General features: G+C 44.0%; 1 protein-coding gene across 2 annotated transcripts in view; it reads left to right on the top strand.

Moving 5' to 3' along the window:
• Positions 1-27,143, top strand: part of NAV3 (neuron navigator 3) — a 1,248,418-nt gene that overhangs the window by 945,329 nt on the left and 275,946 nt on the right. For both annotated transcript variants that reach the window (XM_078674251.1, XM_078674250.1), the window contains exons 21-22: positions 4,065-4,088; positions 26,831-26,908. In XM_078674251.1, the coding sequence (XP_078530377.1) occupies positions 4,065-4,088; positions 26,831-26,908 (102 nt within the window). The remainder of the gene's footprint in view (positions 1-4,064; positions 4,089-26,830; positions 26,909-27,143) is intronic.

Below are 27,143 nucleotides of genomic sequence, written 5' to 3'. Positions count from 1 at the left end.
TGTTCTACGGCTGCAGCTATGGATGGTATATACTAAAATATTGTCTTTTACTAGCTACTAAAATGCATCCACTTTTAAGATTTTCCCCCACAAAACTTCTCGTTACTTTTGATTTGTATTATTGAATCACATTTCAAAGAGAGGGAAATAAATCCTATCATTTCCACCGTTTTCAACCACAATATAAAAACAAGCAGTAGCAACGTTTATGGGTCTGACTCTAATGGAAACAGCATTTGTGAATACCTTAAATTGAGTGTGTTGGCTCATTAAATCCGGACATATTGCCTAGGGAAAATCAATATGAAATAAAAATAAATAATGAATCAATAGGAAAGACAGAGAGAGGACAGAACAGTAGTGAATTCAGGAAAACACACATCCCCATACCAAAACAGTTAAAAAAGAGTGTCTTCATGAAGAAACAAATATTAAAAAAGAATTGCTTTCTGATTAGAATGCATGCACAATTTGAATAATTTAATTGGTGATGCTTCAGTCAACTTTTAATACTTAAAATAGTGCCATAAGCATTGTAAAGCAAGCATAATTTAGAAAGTGGAATAATACACCAAACAGACCATAGCATCATCAGGTGAGAGGAGTGCACTGCTCTGTGTGGAGACAAAACACATTTTATGTATATTTTAAAGAATTCATAACACAAGGTTTAACAGACAGTTGTGTTATCGATCCAGAACTAACAGTATCAAGCAGTGTGGTTTAAATCCATTGTAAATGAAGGGTGGTCTACACCAAATACTAGATTTGTAAGCTTTCTTTCCTTAAATTGAACCATATATATTCCACCCAAAGATTTTAAAGGACAGGTAATAGAACCATGGTGAAGTCATGTTTTAACTTCAATGCTTTAAAAAAATTAAATGATGGACAAAAGAACTGAACAGCAACAGTAGACAGAAAGAATTGATGTTTCCAATAGGGTACTAGCAGAGAGACTATGATAGAGAAGGAGAGAGAAAGTGGCAGGAAGTAGATTAGGAGAGAATCAAAGCATAGGGGGCACGACGCATTAGAATTAGGAGATTAAGGGAAACCATGTGGGTGAGTTAAAAAATGAGAAAGAAGATAAAGATGAACAGATGATAGATAAGGGGAAGGTGATTGACACAGGATGGGAAAACAGAAAGAGTGCCAAGGAAGTGAATTTATTTTACTCAAGTAAATAAGTTAATTGAAATTAATTTACGCTCAACAGGGAAAAGTGAGTCATGGGAATTAATATGGTTTCAGCAGTGCTAGCCAGGAAAGAATCTTCGTAGTCCACTTTGGATAGGTCCATGCATAATACTGTCTGTCAGAAGTCTTTGGACAAGAGTAATGTTTTGAGCTTCTTAATTGTATACAAAGTGGCTCAGGCTTCAGATGTAGTTTATTCAACATGGTAGGCAAAAGACGAATGGGAATCTATCCAGAAACCCAGGGATTTCAATTCCTTGGCTGTAATAGGTGACATACCTTCATACCTAATGTTGAAAGCCACTGTTTGTTAGGTTTAGACTCCAGTTCCTTCCTAATTAGAATTAATTCAGTTTTAGCAGAACTTAGTTTGAGAATTATTCTGAGACATCATGGATGCCATATGCTTTTCAAAATGTTATAAACTCTAAAGCAGAGAATCTAATCATTTATCTACAAAGCAATACAGAACCTTTCCCTAGATTGACTACTCCCCCATGAACTAGTTTTCTTGATAATAAAAAACAAGATAATGTGTAACATTCCCCCTAGATGTGCCAACATAACCATTTTGTGGTCTCTACAGGAGCAGTAAGAGGCTCTTGTCTGCAAAGATAGTACTGTGTCCGGCTGGGTTGGTGGTATGATGAATTATCAACTAAGTGCACCAAGTAATGGACACAATTTGGACATCTCAATGTGTCTTCTTAGTCATCATTATTCAATAATATCTTCACATTTGGACATTGCATACTTTGAGATGGGATTTTTTACACATGTCGACTGTGTGCGTACCTCTCACATAAAGGAGATTGAGATTAATTTCGAAAATGAAGACTTAAATAAATTATTCCCTATAAACACATGTTTGCAAATGAAAGAGAAATATATTAAACTAATTGTCACTAAAATGAACCTGGACACTGGTTAACGAGGGAAAATAAGAAAAGAGTAATATCTGTTATGTGTTCAAATTCTCCTTGTCTACAGAAATGAGATATTGACAACCCATTTACAGGGAAGAAAATGTTGCTAAAGAACTTTTGTATATATGCAGTATAAACAATGTATAAGTAATCCAATAGCTTAGTAAAAATGATTGTGCTGGCATCACAGAAAGACTGGTGAAGATTTTCTGAAATTAGCATTGCTCAAACTTTCAAGCTAAAAATAAGATTTCCTGTCACTCGTTATTTCTAAGAGGAAAGACTGTTTTACACCTAGTACAATTCTAGGTGTTAGAAACTAATCATCCATCTGAATTTCTAGAAGTCTTCATGGAAAACGTTGGTTTGTTAAAAAACGATTTGCAGAAAATAAAACTCAAAAATGATGCAGTTTCGGTTGCACACAAGACCAGGTCCATTCCTTTGGTGATGCGTGAACCTGCAAAAAAAAGAAACTAGAGAAGCAAGGCATTATTCAGGCTGTGGAAAATTCTGAATGGTTGGCCCCTATTGCTATAACTTCTAAAAAAGAGAGTAATGACATCTGCATGTGTGTGGACTTGGGAAGTCTAAACGCCAACATTTGGGTAGACAGGAACCCGCTTCCCAAAATTAATTAAATGTTATCCGTAATAAATGGTGCCTCATTCTTTTCTGTATTAGACCTAACATTGCACTCTGATTCACAAACTCTCACAGCTTTTACCACGCCCTTTGGTACCTACAAATTCTTAAGGATGCCGTTCGGTTTGGCAACGGAGAAGCGAGATGGATTGATACCTTGCACTGATTGTACAAGAAGAGATGCAGTGAAGAATAACAGCATGTAATTGATTTTCTGTGAGGATTGTATAATCTAAAATATAAAGAAAAAAGATGACATCACAAATGATCATGAAATTAAGACTGTACAAATTGATGATTTAGGATTGATCATATAAAAGGAGTCCATAGGTGAATCATTAAAGTCAGTATAAGTATAGTGGATATGTTTAAATGTTGAAACAATGAGTGTGGACCAAGCTTGGTCTAATGGATGTAGGGGGCATAGATAAAGAGGACAGAATAGATGCAGCATGCCCCTACTGGGAAGACACTGCCTTTATTTGGTTTGAGCATGAAAGTAAGGGATAGTTTTGAACTACATGAAATTTAAAAAAAAATTAACATAAGTTGGGGCCATCTCTTTAAATTTATAGATTGAAAGACAGAGGATCCTTGACAAATATGTTTAAATAGTTATCTTGATGAATTAGTTATTTTGTTTAAAAGTGGTAGAGAACACCTTCAAATAAATTAAAAAATATTCGTTAAAAAGCAAGGGATATTATTTTCCATAATCCATATTATGTGCACATGCAATAGTGTTGGAAATCTGCTACAGCTGAACAACAGTATAATTTGAGGATAGGGGTAAAGCTCCCACATATCTTGACACACCAAAATGTTGAATTTGTAAAATATTGGGGACAAGTATTTATTGGAACAATATGTGAGCACAGCATTTCACCAAGATCGTTTTCTTTTAATTGCATTTTAAATGAGATATTTAGGCTTATTAACAAAGGCATTTGCAGTTATAAACATAATTTTGCAAACAGATTTACTTTATTAGTGCCTTCCAGGAATTCCTGCTGTAATGTAAGGATGGAATGTGTTGCCTACCTCTATAGCATGACCACCTTGCTTGTAAAATGGAGCCGCAACTCTGCAGGGTCGAACTCCAGTTACAAGCAGTCGCCTGGCAGTAGAAGCGGCAATCGGATATTATACCTTTTAATTCTGCTGTTAAATCCAACCGGAAATCTGAAAAGGATTTGTATTTAAGAGTGCCAGTCAGTTTCCTGCCTTGCACCGTCATTAGCTGTCCTTTATTCAGTGTTATCATAAAGTCTCACGTCTTATTTTTCATTGCAGGCAGAAGAAAAGGCCCATTCAGAGGTAAGAATTACACTGCTAGTCTATTCTCCTAAATCAAATTTGATTGTATCGGGTTTTTGAGCTCTAGGTTCAATCCTGACAGGTAATTGCTTCCAGTAGGAGAATACGAGTTTCTGTCCTGAATTGTCGCATTCTGTAGCACAAAAGCGTTAGCTGATTATGGTCCATTGAAGGTTTTTGCTTCATTTGGTTCTTGGAATGATTAATTTGATTATTGTTAAACCAGTTTACTGAAACTTTGTGGTTTATGGCCATGAATATTTTCCCTAACCTTTGTTAGTTGTAAACCGCATTTATATGTAAGATACACCATGTGCATGCAAATATTGGCAGATAATTTGTAGAAAATATTTGCAAGTTGTTTACTTTACAGCCTGAAAAAGTTGTCACTGTCTCTAATCCTCTATGTGAGCCCGAACAAAGGAGTATTTTCACTGACGCATGTGAAGCCATAGATGTCAATTTCTATCAGAAAAGTTTTGATGGTATTCTAATTTAAAACCAAATAGTTGTTCTCACAATGTTCACCACAATTATCTTGCTCACTCTTAGATTACGTTTAGGACTATCACAACATATAAAATGCACGATGCACACATTTTCAGTGGCATATTGTTCTTGTGTTAACATTTACCACAGAAATCCAGCTCCAATCCAACAGGCCTTTGTAAGCAACGCCTGCACAAGACTGCTTCTGTGGCTAAATCCTGAACCTTAATGCTAGGAAGTTTGCAATTCGATATTGTGTTTTTTACAGCAAAATACTACAATTTACAACACTTAGCACCTCTATTATCCTGCTATTACCACCGAGCCTCCGTAAGTGAAAAGTGGAAGAAGTGTGGCGCAGAGGCCAGGGTGCCTGACTCCGGACCATGGGGTGCACGGTTCGATCGCCGGCGGCAGGTTAGCCCAGTCCCATTTGACTCTGGGCAATAGCTCGCTTAATCTTCCCGAGGGCCCCCAGCGCCGGGAAACCACTTTGGAGGTAGCTGTGCGCTTTACAAATTCAAGGTTATTACCTGGGCCCACGTTACAAGTGGCCTATAAAATGTAACTTTTTTTAACCTCCCCACATGTACCATTGTCAGGGTTCCTCGAAGCTTAGGAAATAACAGGTGGGTGGATTACCACCTCCCTGGATTCCGTACTCCCATTTAGAACCCGGGAGGACAAAAACGGGAAACCAGGTTCCGCCCCGTGGTATACCCCAGAACTTCGACTACTTCGTAAAAATTGCAAGAAAGCCGAAAGACTATGGAGGAAAGACTGGCAGCACGCCAGCAAGGAAGCCTACCAGAACTCAGTCAGAGTATACAAAGCCACCATTAAGCGCTCTAAAGCCTCCCATTACGACACTCGGATAAGAGAATCTACCAACTTAGCTAGGGAATCCTTCCTAATCGTAAAAGAGCTACTGAAAGTACCAACCACTCCATCCTCTAATGCCCCCACTGTGGACCGAAGCAACGAACTAGCCACCTATTTTAATGACAAAATTGCCCGAATTTTAGTATCCCTTCCCCCCCCCCTGTCCCCCTAGTCACATGGACATTGAATCACCCCCCAGCCTAGCAGGAAGCAGCCTGCGCCCCCAACTAACTACATTTAGGGCAGTAACCTGCAACGAGGTAGATGCTACCCTGGCTAACATGAAAAGCGGATCACCCCTGGATCCCGCACCAATCAGATTCCTCAAAACCGTAGCCTCGGTCATCGTTCCCACGATCACAGAGCTTATTAACAGCTCGCTTGCCCAAGGATCCGTCCCCGATAGCTGGAAGAGCGCAGTGGTGAAAGCACTCCTAAAAAAACCACACCTAGACCCAGCAGACATGGCAAACTATCGGCCAATCTCACTCCTCCCTGGTATTGGCAAAGTAGCCGAGAAATTGGTCAACGGACAATTGTCTCAGTTTCTCGAGGTAAATAACATCTTACGCCAATCCCAAACTGGGTTTCGCCCGGGCCATGGCACTGATACCGCCCTTCTGTCCGTCATCGAGGAGGCAAGGTGCACTCTGGATTCAGGAGGGTCAGTGGCAGTGATCCTCCTGGACCTGAGTGCAGCCTTCGACACAGTCAACCATCGTGTCCTCCTCCAACGGCTGGCAGCAGCAGGACTCACCGGGATGGCGCTCAGGTGGATAGAGTCCTTCCTTGCCGGGCGCACGTTCCAGGTATGGGACAGCAATCACCATTCCTCCATCCTCCCCCTCACGAGCGGGGTCCCCCAGGGATCATCCCTAAGCCCCACGCTTTTTAATGCTTATATGGCCCCCCTTGAAGACGTAGTGACACCCTTCGGCATCAAAATAGTGAGCTACGCGGATGACACACAGCTGGTCGTCTCTCTATCCCAACTAGACGACCACCCAGACAATTTGGCTATCTGCCTTACGGAAATCCATCGATGGATGTGTGAATCATCACTCAAATTAAACGGGTCCAAGACCGAAGTGATGCTCATGGGGAAGCAATGGGTGACCATCCCCCCAGCAGCCTGGCCAGACGTACTCGGGGAAATTCCTACCCCGAAAAAAGAAATTAAAACCCTAGGAGTCTGGCTAGAACCCGAGCTCTCAATGAAAACACAAGCGGCCAAAACTGCAGGAACCTGCCTCGGGCTTATGCGTACCACCCGCAAGATTCTCCCCCTACTCCCTCCCGCCTCCAGGAAACTCTTGGTCCAAGGGCTAATACTGTCACGGTTGGACTACAGTAACATGGTTTACCTGGGAGCCCCACAGGCCACCCTGAATAAAATGCAGCGAACACAGAACGCGGCAGCCCGACTACTGATGAACCTGCCCTCCAGAGTGTCGGCTAAACCCGCCATCAAAGCCCTCCACTGGCTCCCGGTTCGCCAAAGGGTAGAATTTAAAGCCATGTGCACGGCCTTCAAACTGATTAATGGAGCTGGCCCTCCGATTCTCAGCAACCTGGTAACCCCGTATATAGCTCCCAGATCCCTGCGGTCCGAGAATGAACACCTTGCCAACATCCCCAAATTTAAAAAGACTCGCACCGGAGGCCGACGCTTCTCTGTGAAAGCTTCCACAGGATGGAATTCACTCCCCCGTACTCTCAGACTGGAACCCAGCTATCTTACTTTCAGAAAAAAACTGAAAACACTTCTATTCCCAAAATAACTTCCCCCTCTCTTCCTCTCCTTCTCCCCTGCCCATCTGGATATCAATATCATTACAGCGCGGGGATGCCCTCGGGTCACCAGGCGCTCTACAAGACGTTAAAATAAAATAAAATAAAATAACAGAAATAATGAGTTTCAGGGACTCTGTCTTACTGTGCTGATTTCTGAATGTTTTCCCCTGCTATTTCACCAGAAGACTTCAAATGCATGCAGCAGGTGGAATCTCCGGGTGAAACACAGCAGAGCTTTGGTGTTCCTGAGGGTAAACCTCGCATGGTCAGCGACTGGCTGCCGCCCCCCCCCCAATCCGGCACCCAACACCCAGAAACATGAACATGAGGCTTCTTTATCTTTGGAAGGCGGGGGCTAGTCCCCCGGCCGTATTTATTAAGATATGAAATTAAAAAGGTTTTAATTGCATGGTCAACAATGTATACAAAAATCAGCAGGACATTAGATACAATATCATCAACAAGTTTGAGAGGCTAACCTTAACAAAAATTCTAATACATGTTGTTTCCTAACCGAATCTAACATCCTCATCTTGATTTCTGTACATTTCTGGCCATATGGCAAGGTCGCTAACCGGTGTCAGGTCCTACAAGCTGCGCCTCACCTAGAGCTGTGCGCATGCGCAGTCGTGCTCCGGTAATCGCCCGGTCTACGCCGTGAACTCCATTTACCCACTAAAGGAGGGCCCTTACTCTGCGCCATCCGGTGACGTCATGAGTATGCGCGCGCGGGGTGGCTACCAGCCTAAGGAAAGCGTGACTACTCCTGACCCGCGCTCCTTTGAAGCATCAATTACCTTGCCCCTGGAGTTCTAGGAGTGGCCAATGGCCCCTCCCCCTGGGCGGGAACCTCCATAGGATGATGCCCGCCCCCTCAGACCTTAAAATATGTGCTCACCGGTCATGACCTTACCGCCACAGGCCAGCATTGTTAACCGACGATCTGGCCTCCCCCTGCCTTGACCTACCCTAGAAAGTTCTCACTATAGCAAAACCCTCCAACCAGGCCCCGACATTATCAGACCACAGGACCTTTCCTTCCTCCGTCAAATGGACTCCCCTCACCAGGTAGAATTATGCACCCCAAATAGACCCATGTTGGATCGTCTGCAACCGGGGGGGGCTTGAAATAATTTGTCCAACTGTGTGTTGATTCTCTTTACCGAGTGATTCAACGCCCTGACCGAGTCCGCCCCTCGCCCCTGCCACCGCGGGATAAGTTGAGACCCTACTACTGTGCCCCCGGGCAAGTCCTGGAGACCCACCCGCAGTGGAGATGAACTCATCAATGAGTATTCGCCTCCCAAGTTTGGCCAAGTCATTTCCCCCTAGGTGAAGTATCACCACTGACGGGGGGTCGGGCTGCTGAGCTAAGAGTCCCTGAAAGAAGTTCCTGAACTGACCAAGGCACAGACCCCCAAACCAGATCTTCCCTGTCCCGCGTCCAGCCTGTTGCTTGTGCTGGGACGTTGTAGCTCCTCCACTTCTGGTGATGAGTTCCTCCCCTGCGTCACAGGTTTGAGAAACTGCAAGAACCAGGAAAAGACCAAGAAAACCTGGGTGACAATTCCCACTTCCACCTTAGGGAATGGGTAGCACTTACACCTGCCAGCACTACCTGGGCCCTTGGGTGTCCTCTTTCTCGACGTATGCTTCCCTTTTGACGTCCACCCGCTGCTGATGTTGCGGTGTGGAGCACCCCTCAGATATCCGCCATGGACCCAGCCGTGACTGACGTAAGCATCCCTTGGGCTGTCCACCTGTTGCAGCTGTTGTGATGTGGAGCGCTCCAGGTATCCACCATGGACCCGGGCATACATAAATGGAAAAGATAAACACAAACCATTAGTGTTTCTGGCGATAACTGCTGTACACGTGCTAGTCTTACATTACCATCACTTGCTAAGTTTTAGATAAGATTAGCGCCAGATGACTACTCATTAACACTTCGACAGTAAATGTTAAGCATAGCCTCAGTTTGTGTTCCATGTATTGTGATTGAATTAGTGTTACGGAGAGTGCCCTGTAGAATGACCTTTATTAGGAATAATATCCCGTGTGCAGTACAGTGACCCAGTGGCAGTGACCCAGTGGCAGTGCCATGGCACATTTATGGCTACTAAAATTCTGCTGTAGACCAGGACATCACCTCCTATTCCTGGTTTTCCACCCACGCCTTTAGGCCATAGGGTCTAGGTTTGAAAAGGCCAGTCTGTTTGCCAGTGCAGCACCTATGTCGTTAAGCATAGGATCAGCACCGCCCTAACCATGCTAGGCTGTAAAATTGGCTTCCTATTTTCACATTCATTGTTACTACAATAAAGTTGTGCTGCAGGCGAGGACATCGCCTCTTAATCCTGGTTTTCTACCCACGTCTTTATGCCTAGGATCTATGTGTGAAGACAAGACAGTCTACTTAACAGTGCAGCATCAAAGTCTTTAGCTAAAAGGATTAGCACAGCCCTAACTATGCCAGGCTGTAAGCTGGCCCAAGAGCCTTTTTCGCTCGCCACTTTGCTTCTGGTAAATATCATCCTAGGCAACCGGACATGATCACACGCATCCCCAGAACTATGTGATGCCGCAACTAGGCTCTTGGGCACCTTTTAGGTGTGACATCAGGGTGTGTAGGATTATCAGGACCCCAAGTAGTCTTTCTACAGGCTCTAGGCCCTGTCTCTATGCCATTTGTGGTTCCCCTACCACTTTATTGATATATGGCTTTGGTACACCCCTAGAGCTGAACGTATATGGTGCTAAATTACTGTGTGCTATATAGATTTACAGACTGTAATTATTCGCCTCTAATCTCATCATAGGCTCAACGTATATTGTGCCAATTTACTTGTGTGTTAGATAAGTTTACTGACTGTAATTTCTTGCCTTTAGCCTCGTAAAGGAACTAAAGGGATGTGTTTAGAACAAATACATATATTTGTTATACACCTGTTCTCTTTTCATTTACTCATTCATGAGATTATAGACTGGTAAAACAAGCTGCTCTACATTCCTTCAAGACTTAGCCTGAAGGCTGCACGCAATACAGCTACCACTAGGATAGCTTTCTAATAAGGTTGACTTTAACCTATCATCAATGAAATGTCGTTTGGACTGGTGCAATGTCCCCCCTAGAATAGTGAACAGCACCTCAGATGTTGATTACCTTCACAATGAAATAAGTCCCTTGTTCGACTTTCTGCTTTGGCTTGCAAAGGAATGTGGGACCTGGGAAACTGGCTTTCACAGTCTCGTCAAGCCCTATCCTTAGATGTGCGTTAATCCCCAGGAGGACCCCAAGAGAAGGGGGTATACCCTATTCGTGAATGGTTCCCCGATTGTTCTAACTATCACCTCAGCAGACACCAATGATAGTAATTCTAGAGTGTCAAAATTTGACTTATGTCAATGGCTGTTCCTTGCGTAAGATAAATAAGCAGCAACCATGGCTTGGATAAAATATTGCAAGTGCCTGGAGGACATCAATAAAGAAGCCCAGGAATTTTACAAAACAAACTGTGTCTAGCTCAAACCGTTCAAAAGTTACAAAAATGCAGCAATAGATGTTGCCTTGCCGTCAAAGGACCTAGCTGTTGCTTATTGCTATATTGAAGTGTTACAGCCCGTACTAATGAGATGGAACCTTTACACAGACATGGGAAACAATGTCGGAGTAATACTATCAGTATCAACAGTTCAAGATCAGCATGTTTGTCAATATTAACACTTACTAGCATTTTAAAAAATTGTCACCCACCATGATCTGCAACATTCATAGCAGAATGCGAATGTGCTCAAACTGACATTTTTCTAAAGCAAATGCAATATACAATCAAAATTGCTCAGACAAACGACCCCAGCAATCAAAGGAAATGCAATACTGTTCTTTAAATGCAATGAGAAATAACATAGGCTAATATTAGCTACCAAGCAGATCATTCTGCTAGTATGCGCTCATGCTTGTGGTTCATGCCCACAATCCAACATATGCAAGAAAGGACCCTGGAGGCTTCCAGGAAACAGCAAGGGCTCTGACAGCAAATCATTTCAGAAAGAAAGTGTCCACTAGTGTAGGACAAATAGTTAATACCAGCCTAGCTAGAAGACTTTTCAGTCCAGACATCCAGTGTGAAATTAGCATGTTGCTTCCAGAGTACATTTTTTTTTTTTTTACCTCATGAACCTATATCAGAAGACGTTAAGGGTCATTGAGATTCTGCTGAGCAGTCAGGCTCTTTCTATGGCCCCCAGAAGTTGTCTGTAACTCCCATGTGAGATCCCTACCTGCCTTGCGGGGAATGCCCTTGCCTTAGGTGAACCTACTGGTGTGACCGATGCATTTTTTGCAAAATTGAATGGCAAGTGCATACCATGTATTTTTTAGCCTGCAAAACACACTTAGGGCAGCACACTATGCCAAGCCCGGATGGTTAGCTTACGTAATTTTTTACACGTATATCGCAGTGCCTGCTTTCCATCTTTACAGATAAACTAAATATAAATGGGCCACCCCTTGGCCCCCCTATTTATCAAACCAACCGCTTATAGTAGTGACAACACTACCATTAATGCATAAACACAAGCCATCCCAGACCATGCCTTCCCAATAATTTTGGTGCAAGTATCAAATACTGCGCACATAAACTTATTTTCCTAAAAGCTGCAAACATGTCTGTCTATTTCGAAACATGGATTGTCATTGATGTCGAAATGCATAAGCGATATCATCCCCGATATTGTTAACATGCCCACTAGACGGTAGCATAGGCTGCCAGATTTAATCTCCTTCCTGCCGAGAAAAATTCCCCTCACCAAGAAACAGCAGCGCTACATGGATAGAGACTTACCATTGGTCATGCTACAACGGTACCGTGCATGTGCAGGCAAAAAACCTGATATCCCGCCTGCATCGGTACACAACCTTAACTCCCCGCAGGCTGCGCTAAATATCTCCCAATATACCTATGAGCTCTCATAGCGCTTCCCCCCCCGCGCAGCTCGCACTCCCCGTCAATCAGATACACAAACAGTGAACACTTACAGCATGTCACATCTTTATAACGCAGCACTCCCAACGTAAGTTCGACACCCCAAAAGCATGCCCCAAGAAAATGGCCGTGCCAATGAGCACCTCTGCTGACAATTCGCCTGCGAATTGAATACCAACATGGCTGCTCATTTATAATACAGCGCAGCACCGATTAGCCCTGTATGTATCCCTTTACGAGCGCCCTGTATACGAGCCCGAGCACATACATAGGTAGGTCGAATGTACAAATCAGCGGTGTGACACACCACACCTTTCAATTCGAGTCACTTACTCCACGGTTTATGAGAATCAGGTGTTGCTGCAGTTTATAAAACGCCTGAATTTAAGTGCAGTGCTTTGATAACGAGATTGGCATATGCCTCATAACTCTACAAGCCACCCCCTGTGTAAGCCAACTGTAAATAGTCTGAGCAGGTGTAATTAATGAATACCCATCACTTCACCCTGGAAGGAGTACATCAGGAATGAAATACGTGTAACACATAGCAACATCTCGGCTAGTCGGGCCCACTTGTTATTAAAACAGAGACAGAGTAAAGCATGCTAAAGGCGCTGTGCATAACATCATTTGTTCTATTCTATGGCACTCGAAGTGTGTTGTCCCGTACTTCTGACATATTTCTGCCTGGGCAGACTATAAATCAATATTTTTAAAAGCCATTTACGCAACAGCAAACCTCGACAGGGACCGGCTGAGAGCGCACTCGAACCCTGCTGATCAGGGCAGCCGCCGGCATGACAGGGACGGCACACCAACGGAGCTGTTCTTAAATAAAGCATTCCCTGCAGCTTACTCGTGCCTGTTCGCTGTGCATATCCGAAATAACAGAGCTCTACCCAAACCCGGTCTAGGCCACCCATGCGCGTGTACCCACCGCTGTCCTACTCTCCACACGACTGCTGATCTCGTCTCAGTGCTCCCACTGGTGCGCACCCTCGAGGCCTCCGAGCACCTACAGGACCCGCAGCTGCCCATCGCGAACTGCCCTCTTTCAAGATCCCGTTCATCTCGCAGCTCGTCCACCGATAGCGCCCCGATGTTGCATCCTCGAAATTGCTTCATGACCTGCAGAGGAGGAAAACCAAAAGAAGAGATGCTCCCCGGTCCAGCGCACGTGATCCAGCCGCTCTACACCTTCGCTGTAGCAAGTAACGCGTTGAAAAACCCTGAAGGTGAAGCCAACCTGTTAAGACAAAAATCAAAATTAAACGGCCCCACTGTGACTACAAGCGTGGAGAAACGGAAAGCGCAAATCGGGTAATATACAAAAACTGATTTTGATCTTTCCCGCTCGGTTGAATTGCCCTTAACGGCGGGAAAAACCTTCGTACCGGCCAAACAAAGCACTTACTACACCGCCGGTGCTGCCCGAGTCCGCAGTGTGTTACCGCCCGCTCTCAGGTCCCCAATGTGGCGCCCACCCCGCCAAAATACTTCGTCACCCGCCGGTCTCCTCACAACAGAAATACCGACTTGCGACTTGCTCCCAGGTCCCCGATGCGGCGCAGCTCCCTAGCCGCTCCTGTTCACGATCAGTAGGAGTGCCTCCGCTCGCGCTGGGAAGCGTCCGGGGACAAGGGGATCCAGAAACCTGAAAATTAAAGCGAGAATTTAAAACAAACAAAGAAGCCCCGAGCGCGGGGCACACCGTGCTGCGGGGGAGCGTCCAGGGACAAGGGGGTCTCCCGGGCGCTCCCCGCCTCTTTATTCCCAAGGGGCCAGGCGGAGTAGCGACGCCCCTCCGCCCCGCCCCTCCAGTAGCCCGCCCCCCCTAACCCGGACATCCTCCACTGGTATCCGGGTCAGGGAGGCCGCCGGCCAATCGGTGGTGGGTCGCGCCCAAGGGCCCGCCCCCACCACCGAGAGGCACACAGAGGGGAAGGGGGGAAGCGGTCGCCGCGCCGCCATGCGTGCGGGGGGGCCGAGGGCCCCCCCTTTTCATTTACACCGCATGAAACACAACGTAACTGCATTGGAACAACACGTGCCATTACAACGCAAGTCAGAACAACAACTTGCTATGGGGGTCAGAAGGTGTTGGATTTAAAATCCAACACCTTCCCTACTGTTGCACAGACTGGAGTTGGAATAGTAAATGACACTATTCCAACATCCAGCGCCCCACCCAGAGCAAGTCGTTGTTCTGACTTGGTTGTAAGGGCATACATTGTTACAATGTGGTCATTGTAATGACCGCGTTGTTATGGCATGTATTAACAAGTATGCAATGTAGCGTGGCATATTCTTCCTGAGAACTTAAATTCCAATATGTCCGGTAACTCCAATGAAGCCTTACTTTGTGATGGTGTTCATGGGTGATTTGAGAACAACGTTCTACTTGAGCTAAAATTGTGCCTAGTCTATTTATGTTAGCCTAATACACTTGTCTCAGAGTGCTTTAAATGTCTCATCTTAAAATGACATCTTAGGAGAGTGGCAGCTTATAGCAGCTTTTTTCTCCTTGTTTTCGAAGTGCTCTGGGGCACCTTATGTAATAGCGCACCCCAACTTGTTGTGTGTGTTTGTTTCAAAATTTGATAGCCTTGAGACAGAAAAATAATGCAACACCAGTTTGTAAGAGTGTAAGTTTAAAGCAAAACGTATTTTTAAAGTGATCTATTTAAAAGAGCTGTGTCAAAACTACATAGGCGTTCAGAATGTCAGAACCATGCCGTCATCAGCCATGAGCGGCATGTGCTCATGACGGCGTGTTTCCGTTATGCGGCTGCTCCTCCTCCCACGCAGCATTAATTCCCCTCTTGTGCAAGTAAAATAATGAGCGGGCGGGGCCGTGACGGAACCACGACTTCATGAGCACACGCTGCCCGTGGCGTGTCGTGACGGCATGGTTCCGACACAAGCATGGCGGCGCCGCGTTCACACCCCCCGCGGCGCGGCAAAATTAGCGCCGCGTCCACGGGGTTTAAAAGCATGAGCTTCCTTAATCTATAATAAGCACTTGTAATGCAAATGGGTCTGGATTATATCTAAAATACAAAACCAAAACTACAAACTGCAGTGGACGGCAGTCGTGCAATGATATTGTACATAGCGTGTCACTGTTCCAAAGTGCCAACAAAGCTGCCTAATATAGAAGCAATGCACAGACCATCTTTTAGCAGTAAAAGCAATGCTTTACTATACAAGTACCACTGTAAGATTACCACTCAGATAACTTTGCAATGGACACCCATATTTGAATGCTAACGTGTATGGTGTTTTACTGTTGTACTGATCCAAGATGGCCAACATAATGGTTCGAAACAAGGTGACCATCTTGGAATAGTTACCCAATAATAGACTAAAGGCAAAGCATTACAAGGCAGCCACATGGTTTAGAAATAGAGGCTACAAGGATGCAGCGCACTGCAGATTAAATGGACAGCAAGCAAGCGGCCCATGAGGACTGTCTGGGGAGCTGCAGGGTGATTTTAATTAAAAGAGAAGAAACAATTAAATAAATGGTGGTCTGTAGAAGTAAAAATGAAAAACTAAGGGGCTGGCCCAGACACTGCAGCACACTCATTTCCATGCAGATGTGCACATATTATCAAGCAAATTGCAGATACTCATTGGTCAATGCATCCAGCAGCAGAAATGTGGTCACTCATCCCCCTACACAGTATGCTGTCACGAGGGCTAGCAGAATGTGAATGACACTTTAGCACACAAAACAGAGCTAACTTAAAGACGCACTATATATGAATATGTATGGAGAGTTTTTTGTAATGTATTTTTTCTTTATAACAAGGACTTTGGCAGACAATTACACTTGCAAGGTTTTCCAAGAAGGTATAATAGGGATTACCAATACTCTACCCCCCATGTTTGGTCAAATGAAGTAAATGACACCAAAATTGTTGTTTTCTGTCTAACAAAATGCCTGCCCACAGACAATAACACAGTGTAATAATAATCTACCCCTAAAGGCCCACTGCTTTTCGCACTAAATTCATCAGCTCCACTATCTTTGCCATAACCTTTTTTGTAATAAACATATTAGACTTATGGGATCTGACATAACTTTTCCTAAGGCACCAATCAGGCCTATATTCTTTATTGTTGTATTGCTACCATCTCCTAATCAGGCTGTCTATGTCAAGCATGAGCGTTCTCACAAGGTAACCATGAAGCAAAGAGTCAGCAAAATTATATAACATATCAAATATACAATATACAACCTGTCTTCAAAAGGGCTAACAAGAGTTATCACATGCTACCCCAAAGGTTTATCTGAGGTGGTAACAAATATCAAAACACTTGCATACTCACTAGTCTGTGTAGTATCCTGTATATGTATTTTTCCTTCTCTCATGTTGCTTTCTCCCTAGCCGCTCAGCCAGTGTGAATGTGCTGCGTAGAATGTTGGTGTGGTGATGATGGAAGGAATGTTTGGGTCCCTGTTAGGTGAGGTGTGACAGTTAGTATATGGGCTGAGCAGCAGGCAGGCTGCTCCTGGTGGGGCTGCTCTACATGAACTTACCAACATGTAACTAAAACTAAAAAAATCTACTTTTTTAAAATATATTTTATTTAATACATTTTGTTGCAAAACAAAAACATAAGACACAGAGAGAACTTTTGTGCAGAGTCACAATACACAGCATTAAGGTACAGTCCAAAACAAGCAAAGGAGTACAATGTGGAGTCTTTTGGTGACATCAGGGTCCAAGAGTGATCAAATAGAAGCACCAGAAAACCATCGGGTCTCGTCCACCCCAAAGAGCGCGCATAAAAAAGAAACAATAACCAAGAGGGACAGAAGGTTGCAGGGGCGTCAATGGGAAAGACAGTTAGGGGCCCGGCACGGACCAGCACCGGCAGCGGCCACAGACCAAGGGCCTGCGGGGGGCACGGGAGAGGCAACGCTGCCTGGGAGGGAGCGGGAAAGAGGGAATAGGTGACAAGGGACCAATCGGACAACAGGGCGGGAGTGACACAATCTCGGCACTGTGAACCCGGAGTCCGTACCCCTCTCTCCCTCCCCCGCGGAAAACACCTTGAAAAACAACAATGGGGAGGCACGCACATGAAACAGCAAAGGCGCCGGGGGAACAAGGTAAGGGGGACAGTCACTGACCATCTTCGGCGGCCGCCGCGGGCACAGGGATGGCAAGGAGCGCAGGAGAGTCAGCGCTGCTGGAGTGAGAGCGGGAGAGGAGATAGACAACCAAGGGGCCCCATATGTCGACAGGGCGGGACTTGGCGGGCATCAAATCCCAAAACTCAGATAAAAGCGTCTGCTAGCGGGAGGCATCTTCCAGCCAACACGAAACATTAGGAGCTATCCTCCGACCCCAACACATGGCCACTATATGCCTGGCTAGTACCAAAAGCATCGCAATCAGACGGCGAGAGGCATCAGGGCAAAATCGAACAAAGCAGAGGAGACACAGGAGAGGATCAGGGCCCACAGCAGCGCCGGTAATTTCAGAGATAGTGGAGCAAACCGCCTGCCAGAACTCTTGAACCTCAGGACAAATCCAAAAGAGCAAAATCTGCAGCTGGGGCGGCACATCGCATACAAGAGTCCCCAGGGATAAGCCCGAGCCGATGGAGATTCATGGGAGTGCGGTAGAACCTATGCAAGAACTTGAAATGAATCAAGCGGAGCCGATAGTTCGGGGCAAGCTTTTTAGTTTGACTACAGCAATAAAGCCAGTCGGCCTCCGAGATATCAATGCCAAGGTCCACACCCCACGCTTCGCGTGCCCGGGTCGAGGAGATTGGGGATGACAACAGGGCAAAGGCGTATAGTTTGGTGATCAACTTGTGTGGCGACGCAGAAGTATTTACAAAATCCAGGGCCGGGAAAGTAGGGGGCGGTTGTGGGAAGGTAGGGTGGAGTTTCCGGCAGGTAGCCCGCAACTGATAGAACAGGAGCGCGTCCTGCAACGATGGGGACTCCGGCAGTGAGTAGAAGGAATTCTCCGGATAGAGATCTGCTAAAGTCCTCATGCCCAGCCGCGCCGCATGCGAGACATGCTAGAAGATTGCAGGGGCGGGAAATCTGGGTGATCCATAATGGGCATAGCATTGGTAGATAGGAGAGAAAGACCAGAAAGCCGGCGCAGGAAGGACCATGCTCAGCGCAGCATCTGGACCGTATCGACCTCCGCCCGGGAGCGCACTGCAGGAGCGAACAGCGCAGTAGTCAGTGGCCAAGGGGAAGCGACATCGGACTCCACCGCAACGTGGGGCTGATAGGGGGTGGGGTGAAGTCAAAAATGCAAAAAGCTGGCCTGAGCACATAGGGCGTAGAGACGGAAGTCAGGCGCACCCAAACCGCCGGCAGACATAGGCAAGGTCAGGATATCATAGGCAACCCTTGGTTGCCACCCCGCCCACACCAGCGAGATGACCAGAGAACGGAGCTTGCTAAAGAAATGAGAAGTTAGGGGGATAGGTATGTTTGAGAAGAGGTAAAGGAATTTAGGGAGGACCACCATCTTGGCTATAGCAATGCGTCCAGCCAGGGACAGAGGCAGGCGGCTCCACAAAGGGATCTTAGATTTGAGCCAGTCCACTGCGCGTTCGACCTCCAAAGTTCATCCAAGTCTCTACTCAGCCAAATGCCCAAGTAACGCGTGGGGCCGGATGCCCACTCAAACGGAAAATCAGACGTGAAGGGAAGGGTAGCATCCGTCAAGGGGAAGAGAACGGACTTACTCCAATTTACCTGGATGCCCGAGAGCCCGCCAAATCGAATAACCTCCCGCACCAAAGGACTGAGGTTTTCCTGGGGATGCCGGACATAGAGAGTGATATTGTCCGCATACATGGAAACTAGCAGGGGGCGGGACGAAAAGCCAATACCTCTGTGAGTATGGTGCTGCCATAACCGAGCGGCCAGGGGTTCCATCGCGATGGCAAAAAGCATGGGCGATAACGGGCACCCCTGACGGGTACCACGAGTAATGCTGATGGGGTCGGACACCTGACCATTAATGCGAAGACGGGCGGTTGGGCAGGTATAAAGGAGCTTAATATTACGCAAACAGTGAGAGCTGAATCCCATACGCGGCAGGATATAAAAAAGCGTATCAAACCCCTTTGTGGCGTCAAGCAGGGCAGCCACGCCTTTGTGGCGTCAAGCAGGGCAGCCACGGCCGGAAGATTAGGATTAATTTGATGTAAGACGGAGAAGATAGTGCGGAGATTGTGGGAGGTAGCCCTGCCAGGGATGAAACCAGATTGATCGGGGAGGGCAATGGTGGGCATTAGTAAAGGGAGACGAGAAGCAATCAATTTGGCAAAGATTTTGTTATCGATATTAGTAAGGGAGAGGAGGCGGTAAGAGTCGCGGCAATCGGCGGGCTTGTCAGGTTTAAGGAGCAGGGTTAGTGAGGCCTCACGAAGGGACGGCGGGAAGATGCCCGTGTCAAAAGACTCATTGTACATAGCCGCCAAGTGCGGTTCCAAAATGGTGGCGAATGATTTATAAAACGAGGCAGGCAGGCCGTCAAGGCCCGGTGCCTTGTCACTAGGAAGGCCTGCTGATGGCTGCCAAAGTTTCCTCCATAGAGAAAGGCTCCTCAAGGAATTTACGATGGTAGTCTTCAAGCCAGACAAGGGTGGACTCGAAATACTGATCATTCTCCTCACATAAATCTACTTAAATTTCATCTCGGCTACTGGACTTCATCATTACATTTTGGGGACGTTTAATGGAAAGGAAACTCTGTGTGCTTTTACTGAAAGAAGAACTTTTAAAGAAAACTAAGAAAGAGTAAAGTGATTCACGAATGTATGTGACCAGTCAACTAATATATTATTGTCACTTATGTGCACCGTCTCTGTGTGTGGGCCGGCGAGGGGTCATCTGTGAGTACTTCATTTGTTTTTTGCTTTTCTGTGGTGCTGGGTTTTTTTGGTCTTTCCAACGCCCTGTTACTTCAATGACAGGTTGGCGCAACCTTTACTTACTGTGTAAATGTCCATGTGGATGCCGCCGGGTATGGAGGAGTCTCGGCGCGTGTCCATGGTGAGGTCCCCAATAGCAAGCAGTGACGTGGCTGATTCTCTGATTGGTTATGCGTACTGCACAACCGTTTGGTGCACACACGAGCCCAGAGCCACCGAGAGCCACCTCACGTATATGCCACCATCTTTTGTGCTTTCCCGTGTTGCAGACTGCTTCCCCTCTTTGTGAGCAGTCAATGAAGCTGCTGACTTCTGGAGTCGTTTAAAGTTGTGGCATATTTCTGCACCAACAAATAGATCATTGAAGCAACACTTGAATTTGCAATGGTAACCAGGTAAAGACTCTGGGTCCCTGTTTTGTGCAAGGCTGCAGTGCTGCCAGAACTACAAGGAGGAATCTTGGTGCTCTAGTTGGAGGAACATTGTCACTGGTAGAGGAGTCTCTCCCAACAGCTGACCTAACTGTGTTCATCCCCAGACAGTAGACCTGCTGCTGTCGATGCTGCACTGGTTCTGAGGAAGATCAGCTTTATTGCTAGTTTTTTTGTGTTTTGTGGCTTTTCATTACAGGGTTGGGTGGTGGAAGGACATCGGAACGGGCACCACCCTTTTTCTCACTGCTTCATTCAGCTTGGGGTCCTATTATCACCTTGTTGTTGGTTTCTGCCAGAGTCATGTTGTCTATGAGGACATGTTGTCAAAGATATTCTTATCAGAGGGTATCTTCCCTGTAATCAGCCAAGATGTCTTATTGACAGTGTACGTGTAATTCCATAAGCAAGTGTTCCTGTGCATTGGTGTCACTTTTAAGATTCATGGCATTTATTTTTTAGTTGAGGAATTAAATTCTGGTTTTGTGTGATACAGAGTTTCACCACATTTTTGGTATGGGTAATTTTTTTTCTGGAGGGCTATTTTCCAAGAGTCACCACTTATTGTACATTTGTCTTGTAGTGTGATTTTTTTCACAGTTTACACTAGGTTGATATGTTCACATTTTACAATTCATCTTACGCTACACTGTTACATTGAAATATATGTATCCATCACACATGGGATTGCGTTATGGGTGGGATTTGCCCATTTTCAAAGTGTTGTTTGTGTACCCTTACATGAGGGATGGAATTGGGTAAATGTCCCATTCCTATAATTTCCACTATAGACCCTTACATGAGGGGTGTCTAAATGGGAACTAGTCCCATTTCTTCAGATCATGTTTCATACCCTTACATGACGGATGATTGGACAGTGTGTAAGTCACCCTGTGCTACACGTTTTGTTTCCTGCCCTTTGGTGAGAAGTGGTTGTATGGGTAGGAGTCACCCATTTTCACACATTTCGTTTGCTGCCCTCTCGTGAGGAGTGGTTGTATGGGTAGGAGTCACCCATTTTCAAGGTTTTCCCTACTTGTCCTTACTTCAAGGATGTTGGTTGTGTGTGAGAGTCACCGGTTGCTACAGGTTACTCCACTCGCCCTTGTATTGGGAACTTTTGGTCAGGTGTACTACACCCATTACTTTTATGTTATATATGTGTGTGTCAGTCGTTCATACGGCTAGTTCACGTCGTGCTGTGTTGTACCTCCTCGGCCAGTGGGTGTGGTTGGTGGTGATCATAGCTGTGATTGTGTTTGTTATATAACATTTTGTTTCTTCTGACATATTTTTATGAATTTTACAAAGGAGAAGGATGTGTGATATCTTGTATTTTTATCTATGCATCTTCTTCATGGTCTCCTGTATATTTATCTTTGCATCTTCATTTTCTGTTTATCTCTGCAGCTTCTTTATTTTCTCAATGCTATATTGTGGTTCTTCATTGAGTATTTATCTTTCTATCTTCTTTATCTTTCGTAATGTTTTATTATGGTTTTTCAGGTTAATGCTTTATTTCTTCTTTCAGTTGTCTACTTTAGCATAATTTCTTTGTTTATGGGTTTTCTTGTCAATACTTTATTCTGTTTTGCAGTTTCATTTTTGTGTTATTTAAAGGGGGAAGATATGTAGTAACCTGTATATGTATTTATCCTTATCTCTTGTTGCTTTCTCCCTAGCCGCTCAGCCAGTGTGACTGTGTTGCATGGAATGTTGGTGTGGTGATGATGAATGGAATGCTTGGGGCAATGTAAGGTGAGGTGTGAATGTTGAAGTATGGGCTAAGCAGCAGGCAGGCTGCTCCTGCTGGGGCTGCTCTACATGAAATTTTCAAACTGTAACTAAAACTAAATAAATCTTCTTAAATTACATCTCGGCTACTGGACTTCATCATTACAGACTTGTATCAAAATGCTGGTCTACATCCTTTAACACAGTGTAATAAATAAATACCTTTTGGCTTTAGGAAATGTTTTTTGCAAACAAAATAATGCCTACTACCTTTATCATCATTTTTCATAACATCTTGATCTGACCTAAGCCATCTAACATGACTGTTCCCAGAGAACTAATCAAGCCAATAACTTTTATCTTAGGCTTACTGCTATAATTAACTGAAGCCTCCTGTCGGGCACATAAGTTGTCAAATATCAGGCACACAACCCTTATGTTATAAATATATACAAAATTACAACTAACAAAAATATACAACCCCTTTGACAAGGGCCAAACAAGGATTATGGAACTGCAAATCTTGAACTCCATCTGTGTCAGAGAATGAAACAAACACTTGACAACTACATTAAACTATGAGATTCTATAAAATAAAAACTCTGTCTACAGCCTTTTTAAACAGCGTGTTGACAATACACACTTGAAGGCATATTGACTTTAACAAACATTTTTAATAACAGGCTTACCACATTTATTCAAAATTTTTATTTCAAACATATCAAACGTATGCCATCTGATAAAAATATTCCCAGAGAATCAATCAGGCATGTAGCCTTTACCATTGACTTGTCCCTGTAACTAACTCAGGCCTATTGAATTCTGCACAAAGCACACTCAAGCATACAGTCAAATTTTTTTAAAGATGTACACAATTACCTTGATCAGTCAGTGGCCTGTTACCATAACCTTCTCAGTCCTGTTTGATTGAGCATAAGCTTGACAATATGACTAAAAGTGCAATCCAGATTCAGTTCATGCATATAGCTTAAGTGCAAGCATACAATGTCTGCCCAATCCAAATCTTTACTAAAGGAAATCAACATTTGGGCTCTCTATAATCATAAAATTACAAATATGTATAAAAGTACAATTGGCAAAACAATTTGCAACCATCCAAACCTATATAGCAAGGCGTGTCAAAGTGTAAATATTCTACCCTCAGAGGTTTGTCACAGGGAGAAACCAAACTCCTTGTCTACTATGGTAATATGTGAGATTTCCTGTCACAAAATTCTTGTGTATCAGCTTTTACATGGTATAACAACAATTCACCAATAAAGGCTTACTGGCATTTCTGCCTTTATCGCAACTTTTCTTTAATAAACAGAGCAAGCCAGTAGCCTTCATCCAAGGCTTGCCACCATGAGCAGCTCAGACCATCAGTATGAAGTACAAGCATTCATTCACACAAGGCAAAAAGTTTTCAACAGAAGCACACAACTTCTTCCTAATCAACATTTGTTCTCGAGAAAAGCAACATTTGGAAAGAGACAAAGCCCCTGTCTCAGTAGTTATTCTTCAAGCTCTTTAGATTGTTTTATTGGCTTGCTATTCCCACTGGCCCACGATGAAGAATGACAGGAGACCATCTTGATTCACAGCAGGGAGTAGTTTGTGATTGGTCACGATTGTTAACGAGAACCCCAGAAAATGGTGGACACAATTAAAGACAAATGCACAAAGATCCATTTTCTGAGTGAGAGAGAACTACGTTTAATTATATAGTACCGTTGACAGAGGGAATTCTCCTAATCCCCCATTGAGAATATTATCTGGGTTTGGCACATAGACACAAAAGTAAACAATGAAAACATTTTAACATATTTTAATTTGTACCATATATTCAGAACCATTTTACTTGAAACAGTGATGACTGAATTGATTTTTTAAAGGAATGCTGGAATTTAAGTGTACACAAAGTCAAAATAAATCTGCATATATTTATATTTGTGGTAAACACAGGTGGTGAAAGCAGTGCTTAATTTGTGAACATGTCAGTGCCAGGGCCCTTCTCAGAAAGCCACTGCATCCTGCACCACTGATTGCCACTGTCATTGCTGCCACTAACAGTTCCAGTACAACTACTGACCATCGCACTGCTGCAAGAGTAACATTTTAGACTATTCAAAGCCACCCAAAACAATAAAAATGGCGTGGAATAGTCAGAATTTTAATTTTTAGTGTATATCAAAATATTTTTGTTTTTGTGCTCATCTCAACATTAGACAGACAACTCCACCATGTGGTGGACTGGCATTAGTGCCATTGTTGAGAATTAAGTATGGGTGCCAACTGCCGGAAACCACCTCCTCAAATTAAGTACTTTGTGCTTGGCTTCTCCAGGGAGTGTGCTGAACTGATTGGGTCAGAAGACTAAACATTTAATCATATATAGCATAATTCAGGTAGCTTGATAAAACTGGTATGTCATTAAATATCTCTTAAAACTCTGTGGCCTTTCAGTTTTTCCTCAGTAAATCCCCTGTATCTAGAACAAAGGATGGCAGATTTTTAACATATTCTTGAAGAAAGAAATCTACATATTTGCTGACATTTTCTAGGATACTATTACAGGCGGAAATGATAGGATGACCTGGTGGCTTGGTACAGTTCTTGTGTATCTTTGGAATTAAATAAATCACGGGCATGACCGGATGATCTTTTTTCATAAACTTGAATTCCTCCATTGAAATTAGGCCCATGCTTCTCCACGCCATCAGGTTCGTATAGATACCATTCCACGCCTGCTGCACCTCACTCAAATTGATCCTCCTGTAGCAATCTCTATCATTGAGTTGGCCAAGGGCTTCTTCCATGTACATTTGTCTCGGCCAACGCACCACATTACCACCCTTATCCGATTGGCGGATGATAATATGTTCGTTTTTTGTAATTTCTTGATCAATTTATGGTATTCAAAGTCATGATAATGATGTTTTTTTGAAATTTTTGTTCGTTTTAGGTATAGTGCCCTAAGTTCGAGAGAAACCTTGTCGTGAAACATATCAATATTGTCTTTTAGCATTAGTGGACAGAAAGTAGACTTCGGATTAAAAGCAGTGGGAACTGTCAAGGTATCCAGGCCTCCATAGTGCTAGATGATGTTAAATCAGGTTCGTTTTGCATTTTGAGTAGTTCATGCAGCAAATTAGAGTCAGGCGCTGTTAGCGGTGGTGAGTTCAAAACCTGCACTATAGCTGGTACTGCTTGTGCAGTTTTGTGTAAGAGATGATATTTAGACAGTTTGAGCTCTCCGCATATTTGAACAAGTCAATTTTGGCACCAGATTGTCAAAATTACTTTTAGCACTGTAAGATAAACCCAGAGCTAGAATTCTATTTTCGTTGGGGGTCAATGGCAACTCAGTCAAATTCACAACGGTTTGCGCATCTTCTTGCGTGAGACTTACTTGCGTTTCCGTTGTCTCCGCGTTTTTTTGATCGATGTTTTGTTGATTGCGCCTCCGTTGTTTGTTGCATTTCCTCCTTGCACTCCGTTTGTAGTTGGCGCTTTGTTTATATTTGCACCTCGTGCACCGGAGCGCAAGGTCTGTCTCCGATCTTGTTGGACCACTTCGAGCTCCTGCGCCAAAGTAAATTTGCGAAACCCCAGCCTCTGTGACCTCTGTAATTCATTATCCGATTCGCTATCTATATTAGAGCTCAAATCCGAAGCCGATGAGACCTCTGGGGCTTCAGCACCAATTGATTGCTTCGAAGTGATAGTGCTAGCAAATGTTTTTTTATTTGCCTTAAGGTTGTCATACTTCTTGGCAAACGTAAATATTTGGCCATGTTCATAGTCCAAACGGTCTCGCTGAAACTTATAAGTTTTGCGCTTTTTAATTACTTCCTCCTCCCGTTTTAAGCGAACTATCATTTCTTCCCGATACTTCACTACACACATACATATATATATATATATTTTTTTTCAAGCAAAACCAGCATCACGAACTCAAGCTGAGCTTCACGATTCATCATTCTTCCCAGAGCATACCTGGTCTGATCAATAAACCTCCTGTGTAAACACTTTTTTTTAATTCCCTGTAACTAGCATGAACTTCTCATTAAGAAATAATCACATAAAGCAAGTATATAGGTATTTTGGAAACCTTGCTTAATTTATGTTCATGAGCAGCTTTTTCACTGGGAAGTAATTAGTAAATCAGAAAGTACAGCTTTGACATGATTAAATCACCCATAAATAAAATGTGACATACAGACATTGTCACTTAACTGACATATTTGAGCACCTATAATGACATTTGTGTACATGGAATTCCAACAAGGACTCAAAAAACTGCAGACACTATATTCATGGGTAAGTCTCCATTATCCTTGGTTTACACAATGTCAGCCTTAGAGGATTATGCTTAACCATACTTGATACGTCACGTTTTACTGGGACAGTTTCTCATTGAAAATGTTGGGTCAATAATTGGAAAATGAGATAGTGAAGCTTTCACCAAACTTTTTTGTTTTCTTACCCTCCATTCTAGCAAATTTTAAAACTACGAAGAGAGCTGGTTGCCTCACAAGAAAAAGTTGCCACCCTCACATCCCAGCTTTCTGCAAATGTGAGTAATTGACACAGTGTTTAATATGAAATTATGCAAATCTTTGGTAACACATTCGACCATGTACTGTATGTTTTTATTTGTAACCCAGACAAATAATGAATGTACGTACATTTTAAATATTGAATGTCTTTAATGAACGTTGGCCCGTTTGATGAAAAGATGCCATCTATTTGTCTAGACATAACCAAAAGACCTACTACTGAATCCTCCTGTTCAATTAAAGCCTGCCATT

This window comes from Lissotriton helveticus, chromosome 1_1 (assembly GCF_964261635.1).
Source record: "Lissotriton helveticus chromosome 1_1, aLisHel1.1, whole genome shotgun sequence".
Taxonomy (NCBI): Eukaryota; Metazoa; Chordata; class Amphibia; order Caudata; family Salamandridae; genus Lissotriton; species Lissotriton helveticus.
Note: the sequence above shows the minus strand (reverse complement) of the source record. Positions and strands in the feature narration are given on the sequence as shown.